Here is a 17,477-nt window from a genome sequence, read left to right as displayed (position 1 = left end):
AGATACCTGTGAAGGCATGGGACTGGAAGACCACACTACCCAATGTACAGGCCAATGGGATCTGTCCCATTGATGAATGGGAAGACATCATTCAGCTCGACTGACCTGTCTATAAGACACAACCACCTGTTGTGGCCCTTATCCAGCCCTTCTTTCCCCCATCAGGAAGTCATGGCCAGAAGAAGTTTTCCATTCTGAGATGCTCCCTTCATTTTGCCAGAAAGACCCAATTAAGGGATGTATTAATTGCGGGATTTTGTTTTCAGTATCACACAAAAATTGGTGGCTTTCACATTTTCATACCAAGGACAATACATTCTATTAATGTTTTATTTTTATATAATGTGTACTGTTTATTGTAAGCCTCCCAGAGACATAAGTTTTGGGTGGTACATAAATACGTTAAATAAAATAAATCAATTGATAATGTAATTCTGCTCTTGGAATCTTATTTTCTCTCTCTCGGAGTAGTTCTTCAAACGGGCCACCATGCAAGCACATCACTTGGAGCATGTGCAGGCAAGGCGTCAGCCTGGGCACTGCAGCCTTCCATAAAGATCAACTTTCAACATTTTAACGGGTGGGGAGCAGGCCGTGCCCTTCCTTCTAGACGCCCTGATTGATTGGGTTGTGTCTCTCCAGTGGTGTTTCTGCCTTTCCCACTCTTGCAAATGTCAGGGGAACATCACTTTTCTAGCCTCCATACGTTTTCTGCAGGGAAGAAAAATAAACCAGGCAAAAGAGGAAGCAATGTAGAACACAGACGTCAGTGATTGTTGTTGAAGGTTGTTAATTTTCACCCCCAGTAGGTAAAGCAGCAGAGCACTAAGGAATGAGCACACACTCCCGTTCCAGAGTAGGTAGCAGAGGATGGTCTAGTTGTTGCAGCTCTTTAGAGAAAATGCATGGAGATTCTTGTTGAACTGAATACTAAGCATTGATTGGTGAAGTACACTTGGATAGGAAAGCCTAACCCTAATCTAAAGGCCAACATGATGAATAGGTAAGGAGGGAGACAGATGTTTCCATCGGTTCTCTAAGAGGAAAGGAAGGATTGAGTCTCATCAGCACAGGAAGTGCGGAAGAGTCAGATCAGGGCTCATAGAGTAGAGGCAGATAGAAGAGTTGAGGGAGACCCCCACTCACGACCTCTACTCCCAATGCCCCTAGTGGTCATCATTAGGATAGTTGGTGCAAAAGGTCGATGCACTGGAACTCCATCTCCAACAATTGTGACTGTGTGATTGGAAAGGCTGGTGCTACACAACCAAACGAAACCCCCCTCCTCTCTCTGGATGAGCTGTTAGGGCACCCTTTGCCTCTTCCCAGGAATCTTGCTGGCCAGCTAATTGCTCAGCTAGGGAGGCGTCTGCAGTCAGTGACATCTAGGACAATGAGGACTAGTCATCCTGAAGAGGTGATAACGCACAATGTAGCATTACAGTGTAAGGACTGGAGGGAGGACTAGGCCTCGCTTAGAGCCAAATCAAAGGGACCAGCTCAGAGGACTGGGCGGGATTCCTGGCTCCACCCCCAGCAGAAGCTCTGGTCTCCTGGTGAGTCTGTCCCAGGAGGAGGAGGAGGAGGAGGACCCCGAGGAAGAAGCAGGCCGAGAGCTGCTGGGGAGATGGGAAGAAGGCCGCAGCCTGTGAGGAAGAAGGACCAGGACATCCGTGCAAGGCCTCCGGAGGGAAGTGGTTCTTCTGTGAGGATCGCTGGGGATCTGCATTGCCAGGTTAATGAGACCTCTCTCTGGTCATCTCTTTGGTGAAAAGTCCTTACTGCACCACTTTTCCTTGGAATCCGAAACGAAATCCTGGCTGCTCTGGGTCTGCCTTCGGCACCTGCCTTTGGAGGCCGAGGACTGCTCAGCCCTTGGGGGAGGGTTGGGCCCCTTAATCCCCCACCCCCAGGCACCGGATATGGGGAGCGTGTTTCCCCACATCAAAATAATACAGTGGATGGTGGCAGCAGCCTCCTGGGAAGCCCTTCCGGGCAAGGGTCCCACCCCAGTGAGGGAACTCCTCCCCGCTCCCCCTGGGCCTCTGGCAGGAGTCCTGACACACACACAGGAGGAAAGGGATCTGGCTTGGAAAGACCGGCTTCTTCCTGCCTGAGGGATGGTGAGTCCTCCTTGCTGCCTCTCTCTGTGGGCACCAGCCAGAACTGTGGGCAGCGAATGCCTTGTGCTGAATCCGTGTTGCCGTCCTGGTATGTTTTAAAGGGTTTCTTAGGGGGGTGGGGACAAACCATCCATCCCAGAGGGAGATAACTAGGAGGAGGATGAAAGGCACAGACAAGACCGAAGATCGGAAGTCTCCGTGAAGCCCGAGCTGTCCATTGATTGGAGTTACCACATCTCGACTTCTGCGAGACCTTTAGACTAACACTAGTGTCATCCCAATCTTGAATCTGAGATTGCCCTGGATGGACAAATGTTTCCAGGAGTCCAGATCTGCTGGGCTTGTGCCACCCCCACCCCTCGTAGCCCACCAGGAGTCTAATGAAACTCCCTGGTTCTGCTTACTTCCCAGCACCGCAAAGACAGGGGAGTTGCTGAGCATCCATCAAGGCCCTTTCCATGCCTGGTGGGTCAGCAGCGGTGCAGCCACCTCCTTGACGAGAGCTGCTTTCTGTCGGTTTGGTTTACCTTTGGGGGGCTTCATCAAAAGGGAAGGTGGATTCTTCATTGCTTCCTGTGTTTGAAGCGGTGTCTGTGGTTAGGTTTACCCTCACAACAAGCCTGTGAGGTAGGTTAGGCTGAGAAATAGGTGACTGGCCCAGAGTCACCCAATGAGCTTCATGGCTGAACAGGGATTTGAACTCGGGGCTCCCCAGTCCTAGTCCAACTCTACACCACACTGGCTCCAGTGTGGACAGCTATCGGATGCAGAAGTTGGCCATTCCTTCTCCTTGTCGCCTATGTGAGGAGGTGTGTCAAGCTGCACCTTTTCAGTCACTTCCCCATTGTAGACTTCTTGTTAGTCTTGTACTGCACTGTCTCAACACTCGGTCCCAGTTTGTATGTTTCTGGAAGAGTGTGCTTGTCTGTGGCTGGATCCCATCCCGCTCAAGGACGGGATAAACAGGCGGACCTCAGTATCCGGGAGGGTTCCATTCTCCGCTACAACCACCGATTCCGAAATGGCATATACCAAGGCATTAAGTCAATGAAAAAATTGCTGGGGAAATGGCCACAGAACCTTTAAAAGAGTGAAACAAAGCACCCTACTGTGCTGTGTGGGCACCCAGCTAGCCACCCACCCACCCCCGTCTTAGTCCTTTCCATTATTCAGCAATTTTTTTTGCAGAAAATAGTGTTTTTAAAAACTTAATGAGCTCCCTTTTACAAAACGGCATCTGGAAATATTTTTGGAGGATATTTTCGGGCATCTCCATACCGTGGATACACAGAAATTAACCATTTCTTTTCCGTGTAAGCCGGGGTCGGGTGTCAATTGCCCGACCACGGATATGCTAAACCACAGATATAGGATCCATGGATAACTGGGTTTGAATTCAACCTGAGGACAACTTCAGCCATGCCCTTTTAATTCCACAATGTTCCCATGATCTCTGTAAAGAAGATCCAAAGCAGGCCCAGGGAATGAATGAAGGGGTTTCCTTTCATATCACCATCTCTGGAAGGGCGAAAACCGGTTCTGCTTTACAGGCAAGCCCTGTTCTCCATGGATCCTCCTACTTATAATGGCCAGGAGGCACGTTGGTGCTGGCCCTTTCTGGTCCTCTTCATGTAACCTCACTTAGCGACTTGGACAACTACGAAGCAAGAGAGTGTGAAGGGGGAGAAAAATGACACAGCACTGACAAAATGAAAGTGGAAAGGAGGGTGGGGAGAATTCCCCAGGTGCTGGTAGATTTTTCTAAATGTTGTTATTGGTATATTTTCACAAAATAGTTTTGGTGTTGCCTGTGTGCTAACAACAACAAAACCAGCTCACTGACTTCTAGCAGAGGTTTTTACTTTTTAATGGCATATTAGATAGATAGATAGATAGATAGATAGATAGATAGATAGATACTGTAGATAGACAGATATTTTATTCACGACCCATGGTCAGCTTATAAAACAACTAAAAATGGGAGAATAAATAAATCCTACAAAAGATTAACAGTTGCTAGAAAATAATAAAACATCGGTCACATACGGTACCAATCAAAGACTTAACTAGCAATTGCTAACAAGAAATAGAAATAGAAACTAAAACTTCAGGAAGAACATACGCATGAAATAAAAAACTGACGTAACCACATAGCATTAGAGCAACACTTCGCGACCTTATATGTAATAGATGGAGATTGATCTGTCCAAGATAAGAGACACAAAAGTCTTCTAAGCATCCTGGAGAGGGTGCCAGACAAGGAGATATCAGGGAGGGTCTTAACTCTCTGTAAAACAAACAACGGAGCAATACATGTTGGATGGTTTCAATCGCCCTATAACCACAAGGGCAGATTCTATCTTCCCTAGGTATACTCTTTATTCTCCCCACATGCACAACCGACAGGAGCAGGTCATACCTTGCTCTAAAGCAGGGCTGGGGAACCTTGGCCCTCCAGCTGTTTTTGATCTGGGATCATGGAAAACTCGTGTTGCTTTTCATTATCCAGGATTCTCTGCTTCAGAGCCTGTAGAGCTTGATTATGGCTCAACAAAACCAGATAATCCATGGAGAATCCCAATGAAAGAATTTTAGCATGGATTGCCTGGGCCCAAGAAGATTGAAAACTATCAACCCAAATGGCCAAAATCCATCCTTGAGGAAAGAAGTTTATCCTAAGCCAAAATGCTAGGATCAACATCCAAGCTCTAGCCTCAATTCTCAGAATACCCAGATCAAATCTCAACATCACAGAATGAGCACATCTTGGTGCTCTTAGTATTGTCCTAAGAAATTGATTTTGCACAGCCTCCGGGGGTTTATAAGAAGGATAGGGGCCCTACTGTGCGCCATACAGTGCCTGACTCCTAGCTTTGGTCTCCCTGGCTTCTCCAAGAGAGGGCTGAGAGAAATTCCTGCCTGTAGCCTTGGAAAAGCCACTGCCACTCTGTGTAGAAAATACTGAGCTAGATGGACTAATAGTCTGACTCAGTATATGGCAGCTTCCTAGGTTCCTAAGAGGACAGCATCCAACAGGGATGGTATCCTAATGGAGAATTACACAGAGAAAGCAAGAGGGTGTGTTGAAGAATTTGTGGCTTTGGAGATTACAAACTTGGTTCAGGGGTGTCCAGCATCTGCCACATTCTTCTCCAAATCTAACCTAAGAGAGGTAGGCTGCAGCATTGACTGCTAGGTGCCATCCACCAAAGTGAGAAGCACAGAGACTTGCATCGACCAGCATGCCTACCAGGCGGAGGAGAAAGGTGTGTGGGTCTGCTGGCCCTCCCCTCCGCTCTGCTCTTTGGCAACACAGGCTTGCGCGTGGGCTTCTTGTATGTTACTGCGGATGACACTTGCACAAAACCATTCATGATCTTCTCTTTCGTCTCCCTGACGCACCTCAAGGCTGTCAGACAGATCAAGGAGAGGGACAGTACACACTTCTTTGCTTGTAACAACAGTTTCTAACTGAAGTTGAGGATTCCAATAGAAAAGGCTCTCTTCTAATGTGTTCCTTGGGATTCTCACTACTGAGTTTTGCATGGTGTCAAGACATGCTGCTCTCTGCTGGATTGACACCTCTTCCTGATCCGTCTGTTGTTTCTCATGTGGTACAAACGTGGTCACATCTTCAAGAGAAGTGTAGTTTTGTATTCCACAGCAGAGCAAATAATAGCAACTTCCTTACAGTACGTTCAATTGCAGACCAAATTCAAAAGGAGCATGGAAGTCTCCTGAGCAGAGACAAATGAAGAGGTTTATCTGTCCCTCTCGTAATGTCAAATACATCTCATGGACAGCATCAAAACTTCCATATGGCCTAGAAAGCTGGGCTTTGGAATATGTTGAAGACAATCTAACTAGCAGAAAAAACCAACAGTAGGATGTTGGTGCACGTGTTCCCAGGGTCGGTGCCAGACTCTTTTGCGCCCTAGGCAAACACATTGACACTCTACACTCTGCGCCCCCCTGAGGTCTGAGGTCTGCACTCTGCTGCCTAGTTGGCCTAACGGTAGCACCGGGCCTGCTTGTTCCTCACAAGGGGGACACAGAACTGTAAGGCACTTGCATCTAGACCTGAAACTTGCTGAAGGTGCCTCCGATTAGAACACTCTTTGAAAGTGAAGATCCTTTTGACATGTAATCCTGAACCTGAGACAAGGAAACCCTCCAACAGAGGCCAGGCTGCTTGCTTCTTGCCAGTGATGATGAGAACTTGCTGCATCTCTCTGTGTGAACTAGCCAAAGGTATGCGCAGGGACTGACTGATGTTGAATACATGTTGTGGAGGAGGTGCCGACTGCTTTGGCTGCTAGCCCAACCAAAGTGGTCTCGCTTGGAGATCGGTCTCACCATGCCCCCAATCCCCCTTAGCAATGCGAGTCTCCAGTTGTGATGGTGGGGTCCCTGAAGGAACCAGCAGCTTCACCACCCATGGGCCGGTGAGCATGGTGGCAGCCTGGTGTGGGATCACTTCAAGTTCTGCCTTAGTGACCATAGACATGCCGTCTGCACCTACTGAGTAGTAGGTACTGGGTAGAAGTGAGTAGTAGGTACTGTCTGCATCTACATGAGTCAGCAGGGGAAAGGACCCCAAGCGTCTTGGGACGATGATGGTGCTGCTGTACCTGCGACCCCTTTCACCCCCTTTCTCCTGCTGGCAGCAATGGTTCTGGCGTGCCCTCGGCTAGCAGCAGCAGCAGCTGCTGCTGCTCCCAAGTCTCCAGGATTCGAAGGGCACTTGCAATAGGGGGCGCCCACCACACAGGCCCTGCTAGGGCCCATAGCCAGCCGCAATGTACAATCTGGGACACACCCTGGCTACGGGCCCCTGCTGCTCCCATGGCGCTCTTGCGGAGAAGCGCCAAAAGATAGCCGGCCATTTCCACCGGGGTGAAAAGGCGCAGTGCATGCTGAAGGAGAGGCAGCTTGAGTTGGACCTGCCTGAACACCGGAACCCTCAGGAGGTTCCTACCCAGTGGAACTCTGACCTTCTTCTCCGGGATGGTTTGGTTGGGGGGGTTTCTGCTTCATGCTGTGCCTCAGGAGAGGCAAGGAGGTTTGATTCTGTAATGTCCTTTTCTCTGCACTGAGTGTAATGCTGTTCTCTTGTCAGTATAACGACCTGGTTTTGCTGGTTCTCAGATTGACAAAAGCAGTACTTGGCTTCCTTCCTTCCTTCCTTCCTTCCTTCCTTCCTTCCTTCCTTCCTTCCTTCCTTCCTTCCTTCCTTCCTTCCTTGAGCTCTGGTTTGGTAGTCTGTGTGTGAGATGGTGTTGTGGAGAGAAAGGGACAGTGGCAGCTCAGCTCTATGTGTCTGTGTGTGATATTTCTTGGTGATTGCCGTGATGAGCTCTCTATCTAGGGTTCCCTTTGAGGACGAACAGTAAGCTACAGTGGGTCCGGAATGCAGCGGCTCGCCTACCCATGGGTGCCAGAAAATATGATGGAGTAACACCTCTCCTGCAGTCATTGCACTGGTTGCCTATTGGCTTCCGAGTTTAATTTAAGGTCCTGGTTCTGACCTTGAAAGCCTTTCAGGGCTTGGCATCTGTCTACCTACAGACCCGCCTCTCCCTTTCCAGTTACATCCCTTCCGGTTAGATTGTCTCAGATGGCCCTTTTGTCGGTCCCTGGTTTCTGAGAGGTTTGGGGCTCTAGGACCCGGGAAAGGAGCTTTTCGGTTGCTTTCCCACTTCTTTGGAGCACTCTTCTGGCTTCTGGGGGCACCAGAGCGGGTTGAGCATGATGGGTGCTACCCACCACCCAACCCACAGAGCAATTGGGAAATCAGGTGGTTTTTAATGATTTCTTTTTAATTGTGTCAGGGTCATTTCAGTCCATTGCCATACTGAGCCAGATAAAATTACATCTGGTGAGAGCTAGTCTCTCAGTTGGTTTTCTGGGAGGACTAGTCTTCCCATTGTTCAGCCTTTTCCTTCCCACTGTCAGCAAGGTGCCATTCACATTTCCAATGTCTTCTTTGTGGTTTTATTGCTGTTTTACAGCCCTGTAACGCCAGCCCCCACCAACAGGCACAGTTACCATCCACATCCCCAGTCAGCTGGTGTGACTCCACAGACCAAGACATGGGTGACAGAGCATTCCTTCCTCCCCAAAGTTTTGCCCAGCAGCCAGGCTAGGTTTTGCCATTTGGTAGCAAGGCGACTGTCTTACCGATGGATTATTGACTTGTGCTGTAACCAATCAATGGTAGCCAGCCTTCATTCCAAAAGACGGTGTCCCACCCCTCTCTGTTTCTTTTTCCATTCCAGGTCTTAGGTCAGGAACCATTGAGTAGAGGGCCTTCCTCCACCCAGCCCAGGACATTCCCCAACACTTGCTGGCTTGCCATGATGCTCTGCTCTAGATGAGCTTCCGTGGGCTGGATCACCAGTCCTCCTCACACGATGAAATATAAGATTTCTTCCTCCAGTGAAATGAAGCCAGCTCTGCCAATTCATCTAATAGCAGCAGTCCTGCACGTGGCCGTGTCCAGAGTCAACCAGCTGGACCCAGGGACGCAGGGATATTCTTATTGAGCTTTTTTTCTCCTGCACCACAAACTCCCGCTGCTTCCACTCCCGGGCTACTTGTCCCATTTGAGACCACTTGGGAATCTTTTCTATGTAAGGATGCCACAGTTTTGCTTTGTCATAATATGTTGTATGAAGAAGGGAGAATTCAGTGTCAACTGAAAATCTCCTGGTTGGCCCCAACTGGAACCCGAAGCAAAGCGCCGTAGTGGTAACCAGTTCAGAAGATGGCGTTCCATCATTCCATCATTGGTTTCATTCAGAAAGACTGGCATGATGCTTTCTTCTCAAGTCAAGTTCCATGGTTGTCTTTTTCTAGAGTTACATGGCAAGCTAAAGAGTTTGGATATTATTCTGTAGGAAATGTAACTAAACTGGTTCCAGGTGTTTGAACTGGTTACCAAAACACTTTGGAAAGTGAATATTTGACCCCACACTGAACGGGAGAGTTCCCAAAGAATGACCAAGTTTGAAATGGTGTGACTCCCTGCAGAGGTGGTTTCTTACTTTACCTGGATTTAATGTATAAGCTCTTCTTCGGAGTTAATTGTGAGCACCCTTTCCCACTTCCATATGTCCTGGTGGTTTCTTGGCCCAACTGGAATGAAACACAATACCACAATAAACATGAGTGCTTTTTCAATGTTGCATTCTCAAGACCGGTTGTCACTCATATACTCATGTCTGATCTTTTCTCCCCGCCCCCCATAGAACGAGAACATTGAGGTGCTCCAGAGGATGATCAGGGCTTTGCTGGAGGAGGCCCCCTCTGTCTGGAACTTAATCAGCATCTTGAAGGTAAGTGCAATGAAAGCCCTATTCAGACAGTCGGTAGTACATGTGTGCAGGTGTCTGAACACTGGTACGTGATTTTGTGTGCATGACTGTAGTTGCATTTGTTTTAAAAGTGAACCTGGGCACAGGCCCCTCACAGGCTTGGTCCAGCTAGGAAGTGTCATGCAGTGCCTGAAAACAGGACTGCCTTTTGGTTACACGGTTTCCATTCACCCCTGAGCTCGTTCATGGTTCTTCTCTGCAACTTTGCCAGCTCTAACATAATCTGGCTGAGCTGGGCTGACCAGAACTGCACCCCATATGTCAAAGGTCTCTGCCCCAAAGCATTGGAGCAGCTGTCTCGACCCAATTCCTCAGCCAGAAGGAGGATGATGCACCATCTGGAAGCCTATTGGGCTACCTGTATTGCTGCCCCTCCTTCTGTTCTGCACTCCTTCCCTGCCCCATTGGCCCCAACTCCTGCCAATGTCTGCTTAAGGGTCGCATTCTCACCTTCTCCCTGCTCTCTTCTAGGCTGCGAAGAGTCTGCCTTTGCTGTAGGCAGATCTTTAAGTCCTCCCCCACCAGTGACTCCGCCAAGGGCAAGCCCCCCAGAGGGAGGTTCTTTAAATGGAAACACCGCATTGAGCCTACTCCAGCACCACCTCCAACTCCCACAGGGGACTCCCCGGCAGTATCCGGAGTCACCATCGATGAGCAGGTGCCCCTGGTTGGGACTGGGGCCGACTCTTTGGGGAAGGTGAGACAGCTAGTGCTTGGGAACCTGGCAGACCTGTGGGTCTGAATGAAAAGGCCTTTGGTGAGAAGTCGCTTCCCTTTGGGAGATGCTAATCTCTCATTATTCATATAGGCTGGCTGACTTGGGATGTAACCTCGAACTGGTAGCCCGCCTTAATTCCAAGAAAGGGAATCCCCATTTTTAAATTCCAAATGGGAATCAAAGTCCTTAAACCCACTCACCCCCTACTCTTCTTCCCTTCCAGATCTGACTACTGGGATCTGACTACTGGAGTGGAGAAAATGGAAAGAGCTGAGGTAGGGATCCATTCAGAAAAGGGCCTTCCTCCCTAGAGCCCAGGACGTTTCTCTGAGAGGCATTTGCCCCATACGGGATCTGAAAGCTCCCACTCTCTGCTCTGATCCCTTTCCCACTTCTGCATTATCCCTGAGAGGCAGAAGCAGAATATTCCATGGAGGGGGTGGGGTCCCCAGAAAGGACCTGAGAGCAGCCCACCAAGTAAGGGTGCCCGCTCCATTTCCAGGAAGGCACGGAGAGTCCTTCATCTCTAACAGCCCAATGCTTCTAATATTCAGGTCATCCTCTGCTGGACTGAATTCTTGACGTCCATTATTGACGGTATTAAGGATGCCAAGTCCTGTGAAAGTGAGATGCTGTTGTATGAAAAAGACAAGGCTGTGGATGCCGAACTAGAGAGTGAGATGTGGCAGAGAATGGAAGATGATGACCAAGCGCAGGCTCAGTCAAAACCTGACTGCCAAAAGTGTGTGTTTGAGGCTGGTGCTATCCCAATGAAGTCCGTGGGTACTGACCAACTCTCTTCTGCTCTTTGATCTCTGCCAGGAAATTATGGAGGACATCAAGAAGCATCCAGACCCTGGGTTTCTCTTGAGCCTCACCATGGACACTCTTACGGAACTCAGGTATGCTTATAGTCCACAGAGAAAGGGCAGTGGCAAACCAGGAAAGATCTGTAACTGGATCTCCCCCTTTTTAAAATATAGCTTTTAATTTGTTAAGTATTAGGGCCTTCTCCAAATCAGGTCCTTCCCAGACCGGGATTGGACCTTTTCAGGGAAAAGAGGAGAACCCATTACAGACCTTGCTGGGTTGCTATGTTCCTCTTCTTTAGAGGAGCTTCCATTGGCTGGATCACCAGTCCTTCTCACACTACAAAATATCATCTTTCTCCCTCCAGCAAAATGAAGCCAGCTCTGCCGTTCAATGTAAAAGCAGCCGTCCTGCACGTGGCGGTGTCCGGGGTGGATCAACTGGACCCAGGGACCCAGGTAAATTCTTCTTGGGCTTTTTTCTCTTGCGAAGAAAACGTGATACCGCTGTCATTGTGAGTGATTTTTCAATGTTGTATTCTCAAGACCGGTTGTGTCTCCTACTCATGACTTATCTTCTCTTTCCCTCCTTGAAGGAGAAAATGGCATCCTTCAAGAAGATGCTCAGGGGGCTGCTGGAGGATGCCCCCTCTATCCAGGACACAATTGGCATCTTGAAGGTAAGTGAAATGGAAGCCCTATTCAGACATCGGGTAGTAGATGTGTGCAGGTGTCTGAACACTGGTATGTGATTTTGTGTGCATGACTGTAGTTGCATTTCTTTTCAAAGTGAACCTGGGCACGGGCCCCTCACAGGCCTGGTACAGAGAGGGAGTGTCAAGCAGTGCCTGTATTCAACATCATGAATGAATTCCTGTCCTTGTGTCCAGATCTGCACCTGTGCACTGTCCACTCATGGTCCGAGTGTGGAACATAAGGTGTGAATGGGGCTTCTGACTTTTGCCTCTCCAACATCCGAACGTGGCCTGACAGAAAGAGGCAGCAGACCCCATTCTCTTAGTTTACTGAAGATATGTCTAGGTCATTTCCCTATTAGAAGTCAACTGGCTGAGAAGACAGAGAAAACATCACTCCCATAAGCAACCTTCAGAAATGTTGAAGATCTTGTCAACTTTATTGGGGGGGGGGGTGTTTATATGGAATTAGATCATCCTTCGATTCCTTTGGGCCAGCAACCAAGGGATCTTCCTGTAGTGGGACAAATTCCTTCCGGGCTTAGCTCTCAGTAGCATGGCAAGGGATGATTTAGGCAAGTGCGATGACTCTGAGCTGCTGTTTCAACCCACAGGAGCTCCACAAGTACATCAACTCGGAGAAGCCCCGGCTGCAGACTCTGGGCCGAGAAGCCTACATTGATGCTCTGGCTCACGTGGCCAGACTGCCCAATGTGGAAGTAAGTACCCTGCTGTGGACATGGCTTCAGCATCCTCTGCTTCATCTTCGGCTTCAGCATCCTCTGTGGGACCCCTTGTCAAGTTCCAGGTTCAGAAGAAGACCTCCCAGTGGTCTTTGGTCACACGGGGGCTGCCAGGCAGCATACTTGCTGGAGAGAGGCTGTTTCCACTGGGGCTCACCGAATGCCCCTGGGGACAGCAGCAGGGGCAGGAGGAACAGAAGAGAGCTGGGTCCTCCCAGTGTCTCTTCTAGCTGCCCAGTGCCCAGAAGAGCCACGCTACATCTTTGGAAATCCTCAACTTTGTATCCAACTGGATCATCTTCAATTCTTAGCTGCTTTGGATATGGTGTCACATTGACATGAAAAGTACCATTTCCATCTCTATTTCTGCAGCTGGTCACATGGAAGGTTTTCTTTCACAAGGCAAAGGAGTTGGCTCATCATGACATCCAGAGCACCATCAAAGGTAATGCCAATTTCCAGGGAATTGGGGAGCTCAAAACTGTCTCCTTGGAATTCCAGAATGGGCCTGAGCGACAAAGGTCATCGTTTGTCCAAAGAGCCCCAGTTTTGCTCTGACCTCTCTGTGGCAGGCCTCCCTAGTGGGCATGTCCCAAACTCCCAACCCCTCTCACAGGGGTAAAAACGGTTCTTGCAGGCAAAGACCTTGCAGCAAAACTGTGAGGTCTGGAAGCCATGCTTGCCTTCCGCTTTGTGAACCCCAAGGCAAAAAGTGACCCATTAGACCCTCCTCCATTTGTTCAACATGTATAAGTCCCTCCTTACCTAAATCAATTAACATCAGAATATTACTTCTTCTCTTCTCTTCTCTTCTCTTCTCTTCTCTTCAGATGGCCTTGTCTTCGAGGACTTCCATGAAAAGGAGGATCTTTGTCTGATCGCCCATTTGCTTCCTTTTCTTTTTAATGCTCCTAAAGCTAGGAGAATAGCTGCCTGGAAGTATTATATGTTTTTAAGAATACATATCATGTGACATGATTGATTTTAACAATGACTTTGAAATGGTTCTTTATTGTATTTTGTATTTTCTTCACCCCTCCCCCCTTTTTGATCTGTTATGATTTAATTTTTTGTTTGTTTTATCTTAATAAATACAGTTTATTGTTCTTATTCTTATTTGAATTCTTATTCTTACTATTAGTGAAACTGCTATATATCTTGAATTTATCTCAACTAGAAATTAAAGTGTCTTACTCCCTGAAGCATATCACACCATCTATAGATGGCAGAAGTAAGATTAAAACAGCAATCCTAAACATAGCTGCTTGGAAGTAAATCCCTTTGAAATCAATAGGGCTTACGTTGAGTAAGCATACTTCAGTTCAGGGCTGTAAGATCCAAAACATTCCAATTCACAGACTAGCCCAGTGGAGCAGAACTTCTCAATGATTCTATGGACAGGCTTTTGATCTTGCTTGATTTTGGGCTGTGTTGCGTGGAATCCGATCAAATCGGATTGCATAAGTCTATATACAGTGACGTTATGAAGAGGTTTGTAGAGAAGAGGTTGCAGAGGAGCTCTGTACTGACAGCAGTGCTGGATGATAGTCTTGACATAGCATCTTTTATTGTACACACCATTTTCTTGGTGGGATTAATCTGCACCTAACTGGGTGAGTCATGATAGCTGCTGTTTTACCAGTGGGCAGGCAGGATCACAGTGTGACTTGCTCAAGACCACCCGTGAGTTTATGGCTGAGCACAGATGTCAGCCGGGGTCCAGATCAACACTGCTACCCCGCCCCACCCCCCCGCCCCATTACATTTATACCCCACTCTTCCTCCCTGAGGGTAGAGTTCTCCATGTTATCCTTGCAACAGCCTTCTGAGGTAGGCTAGGCGGAGAATAGTGACTGGCCCACGGCCACCCAGTGTGTTTCATGGCTGAAAGAGAATCTGAAGCCAGGAGAGGTGGCTCAGTCATGCCTTATGAGAGGCTGTCTCCACAGGAGCACCAATGGCCATAGGGCTGGATTTGGGGCTTGCTCCTGCTCTCAGTTTACAATCCTGCTGGAGGTTCAGCACTTGATTAGACAAGAGGACATCTGGAACTTGGTGATGCTAGCACCAAGCCCTCTTTATTTCATGCCGAGACATTGAACAACTGGCAACAGACCTTTATGACCAATTCAGGTTTTCTGTTAGGCGACAACTCCAGAACAGCATTCCTTCCGTGACTGGCACTAGCTTCTCCCTTGTGCTTCTTTTTAGATTGCGAGCTCTTTGGGGGACAGGGGGCCACTTTCTTCTCCTTTTTGTATGTAAACCACTTTGAGAACAGTTGCCTTGAAACATGAGATATAAATAAGATAAGTAGTTGTTTGCTTCTGTATTCCATTTCTCAACATCCTTCCTTCACAGAGGGGGGAAGTGCCAGTTGGACTTCCAAGGAGACCCTGACCTGGATGAAGCCGGCTCAGTTTTGAACAATATCATGGCTTGGGTTTCCCCCCGAACAACTTGAGTTGCCCCCCGTAACATCACGAGCTTGTGACGATCTCTAAACTGCACAGGCGTGCATCTCAGTTGCTTCAAGACACTCAGTTGCTTCAAGACACCATACCTCCCCCCTTGCTGCCACCCCTCAGCCACCATTAGAGTCTTTGGTTTGGCTTTTTAATGGACCTTTGGTGGGGTGGGCCCCCAAAGGAAGTTTTGGGGAGCCTCGCATGGGGGTGGGGGCTCGTGGCTGGGCGGTCCGGATGCCCAAATTACCTTGGTGTGACCCTAGAAGGATCTGCTTTGCTGCTAACACCAAACATGGATCTCCTGACCAATGACCCGTTTAACCACTGCCACCAAGTAGACTTGTGTGTTCTAGACTGAATCTACCGCAATGGCCTTCCAACCTTCTGTTGCAAAAGCAAACTTCTTTCAAGGTAGTAAAGCCTATAGGCATGAGGTGGAGTCCACAGAAGCTATCATTTTCCTTTCGCTATCACAAGAAATCTGACTTTGTGATTAGTTCACTTCAAGTTTGTTTCACACGTTCAGTACAAAACAACAACAACAGCAACTAAAAGAGCAAAAGGAACAGACAAAATGTGGTCAAAAACGCATCCAAGATAGATAGATCTCTGTCTTAGCATGTGTTTATGAAATGTCTTGGTTTGATGTCCAGTAACAACATAGCTATGCATCTTATTGATCTTATTAGCAAGGCGGCAAAAGGAAGCTACCCAAACCAGTTACGGAGTAGAGTGCAGAGTTGAGTTGTTGCCATTATGTGAAGAACACGCATGGAGATTGTTGTACAATCTAAACGAAAAAGATGTATTGGTGACGTACATTTAGAGAGGAAAAACCTAGTCTTATCTATCAGCTACATAATGAATAGGAAGGGAGAGAGAGATGTTTCCATCTACTTTCTAAGAGGAAAGGAAGAGGACTGACTCTTGTCTGGAAATACCTGAGGAGTCGAGGCAGGGGCCATAGAGTAGAGGCAAGCAGGGACAGGTAAGGAGACCCTCACTAACTACCTCTACTCCCAATACCCCAAGTGGTCATTAGGAGAGCAGGTGCAAAAGCTCGATGTACTGGAACTCCATCTCCAACTCTAATAGTAGTAGCTTCTTTACAGTAAGTGCAATTTCTGACCTAATTCCAAAGGAGCATGGGAGTCTCTTGTGCAGAGTTGAATCTCTCTCTCTCTCTCTCTCTCTCTCTCTCTCTCACCATCAAAGTTTCATGGTCAGCATCAAAACTTCCATTTGATCTAGAAAGCTGGGCTTTGGAACATGTTCATGACCATCTAACTAGCCTGGGACAAGTTTACCCTGTAGCAGAGGCCTGTACAGAGCAAGCCAGGCTGCACATGGGATATCTCGAGCTGTTTGATGTGGCTTGTCATGCACAGAAATCACGCTTGATGTGGAAGAGGGGAGTGGACTTCAATGTTCTAATCAAAGAGCTGCATCTGAGCTGGCACAATACAAGCGCCAGTTGCTATTCTCTTAGAATGAGCCAGCCCTATTGGTATCCCGGGTATATTTTGGTGTACTTAAGCTTTGCCCATATATGGCAAAGCTTTTCTGCAAGCAAATCAGAGTGTGAAAGTTCAGACCAGATACTGGTGGTCACCAGGGAGCTGTTGCTGAAAACGGCCTCCAAGAGGCTGTTGTTGGGGTTTGTGATTATTTAGCAAAGCACCAAGGAAGCTAACAGGCATTGGAGAAGATCCTTTATCTTCTGCCTCTGGTGGAGAAGGAATGCCCCACCCCCTTCTCTTTTGTATTTGGATGCCAGGGTAATAGGAGATGTTTCCGAGTTCCTTCACCTCTCTTTCCTTGTTCCGGTGCTGTACAGTCTCATGGCTATCTTGTTTTTCCTCACATGTAATAATCAAGTCAACAACCGAAGTCAGGATGTAAGTCCATCTATTGTCTCTCAATCTGGAATATAGGCGGTGGTCAGCTTTTCCTTCCATCAACCCCTCCTTAAGTAGCAGTTGATTTCGTTTCTCATTCCCCACTCTGGCTGCTTCTTTGAAGCCATAGATGCTTCTTTCTGGTTTGGACACAAGCTGCCCCTTCTTTCTAGGTACCTCCCAGCCTGGTGGCTATTGCATAGAGATGTCTTCCTTGATTTCCCCATGAAGGAAGGCAGTCTTTACATTCATGTCTTCAACTTGCATTTTTCTGGCCGCTGCTATGCTGAGCAGTGTCCTCATTGAAGTGTATGTCACAAGTGGTGCAAAGGTCCCATTGTAGTCCTCACCATAGATCTGGGAGTATCCCTCGACTACTTGCCTCGCCTTGTAGCGCTCTGCCTCCCCTTCTGCATCCTGCTTGACTCTGAAGACCCACTTGCATCCCGCAGTCTTTCTTCCTGTGGGCATTGACACGTCTTCAAGTCTCCTTTTGGTGCAGGGAATCAATTCCTTCGAATGCTGCTTATCTCCATGTCTCACCTTGTGTCAGCTGGCATCTTTTCTTTCTCTCGCCATGTGGTGGGTTCTTGTAGCTCTCCTCCTTTGGTCACGAGTGAGAACCTTTTGGGTGAAATCCCCTTGTT

General features: G+C 48.1%; 1 protein-coding gene across 4 annotated transcripts; it reads left to right on the top strand.

Moving 5' to 3' along the window:
- Nucleotides 1-1,144: 1,144 nt before the first annotated feature.
- Nucleotides 1,145-13,574, top strand: LOC128341529 (uncharacterized). 4 transcript variants are annotated; one of them, XM_053287780.1, is made up of 9 exons: nucleotides 1,166-1,735; nucleotides 9,374-9,460; nucleotides 9,971-10,196; nucleotides 10,441-11,119; nucleotides 11,395-11,485; nucleotides 11,623-11,706; nucleotides 12,336-12,440; nucleotides 12,837-12,909; nucleotides 13,295-13,574. In XM_053287780.1, exons 4-9 carry the CDS (start codon nucleotides 11,046-11,048, stop codon nucleotides 13,435-13,437), a joined length of 570 nt encoding a protein of 189 aa, XP_053143755.1. In that variant the 5' UTR covers nucleotides 1,166-1,735; nucleotides 9,374-9,460; nucleotides 9,971-10,196; nucleotides 10,441-11,045; the 3' UTR covers nucleotides 13,438-13,574. The 4 variants fall into 4 exon arrangements, with proteins under 4 accessions (XP_053143754.1, XP_053143753.1, XP_053143752.1 ...); XM_053287779.1 differs by lacking the exons at nucleotides 12,837-12,909; nucleotides 13,295-13,574 and having other exon boundaries at nucleotides 1,145-1,735; nucleotides 8,402-9,460; nucleotides 12,336-12,808; XM_053287777.1 differs by lacking the exons at nucleotides 12,837-12,909; nucleotides 13,295-13,574 and having other exon boundaries at nucleotides 1,151-1,735; nucleotides 12,336-12,808.
- Nucleotides 13,575-17,477: the final 3,903 nt, after the last annotated feature.

This window comes from Hemicordylus capensis, chromosome 2 (assembly GCF_027244095.1).
Source record: "Hemicordylus capensis ecotype Gifberg chromosome 2, rHemCap1.1.pri, whole genome shotgun sequence".
NCBI lineage: Eukaryota > Metazoa > Chordata > Lepidosauria > Squamata > Cordylidae > Hemicordylus > Hemicordylus capensis.
This window is presented reverse-complemented; position numbering and strand designations above follow the sequence as displayed.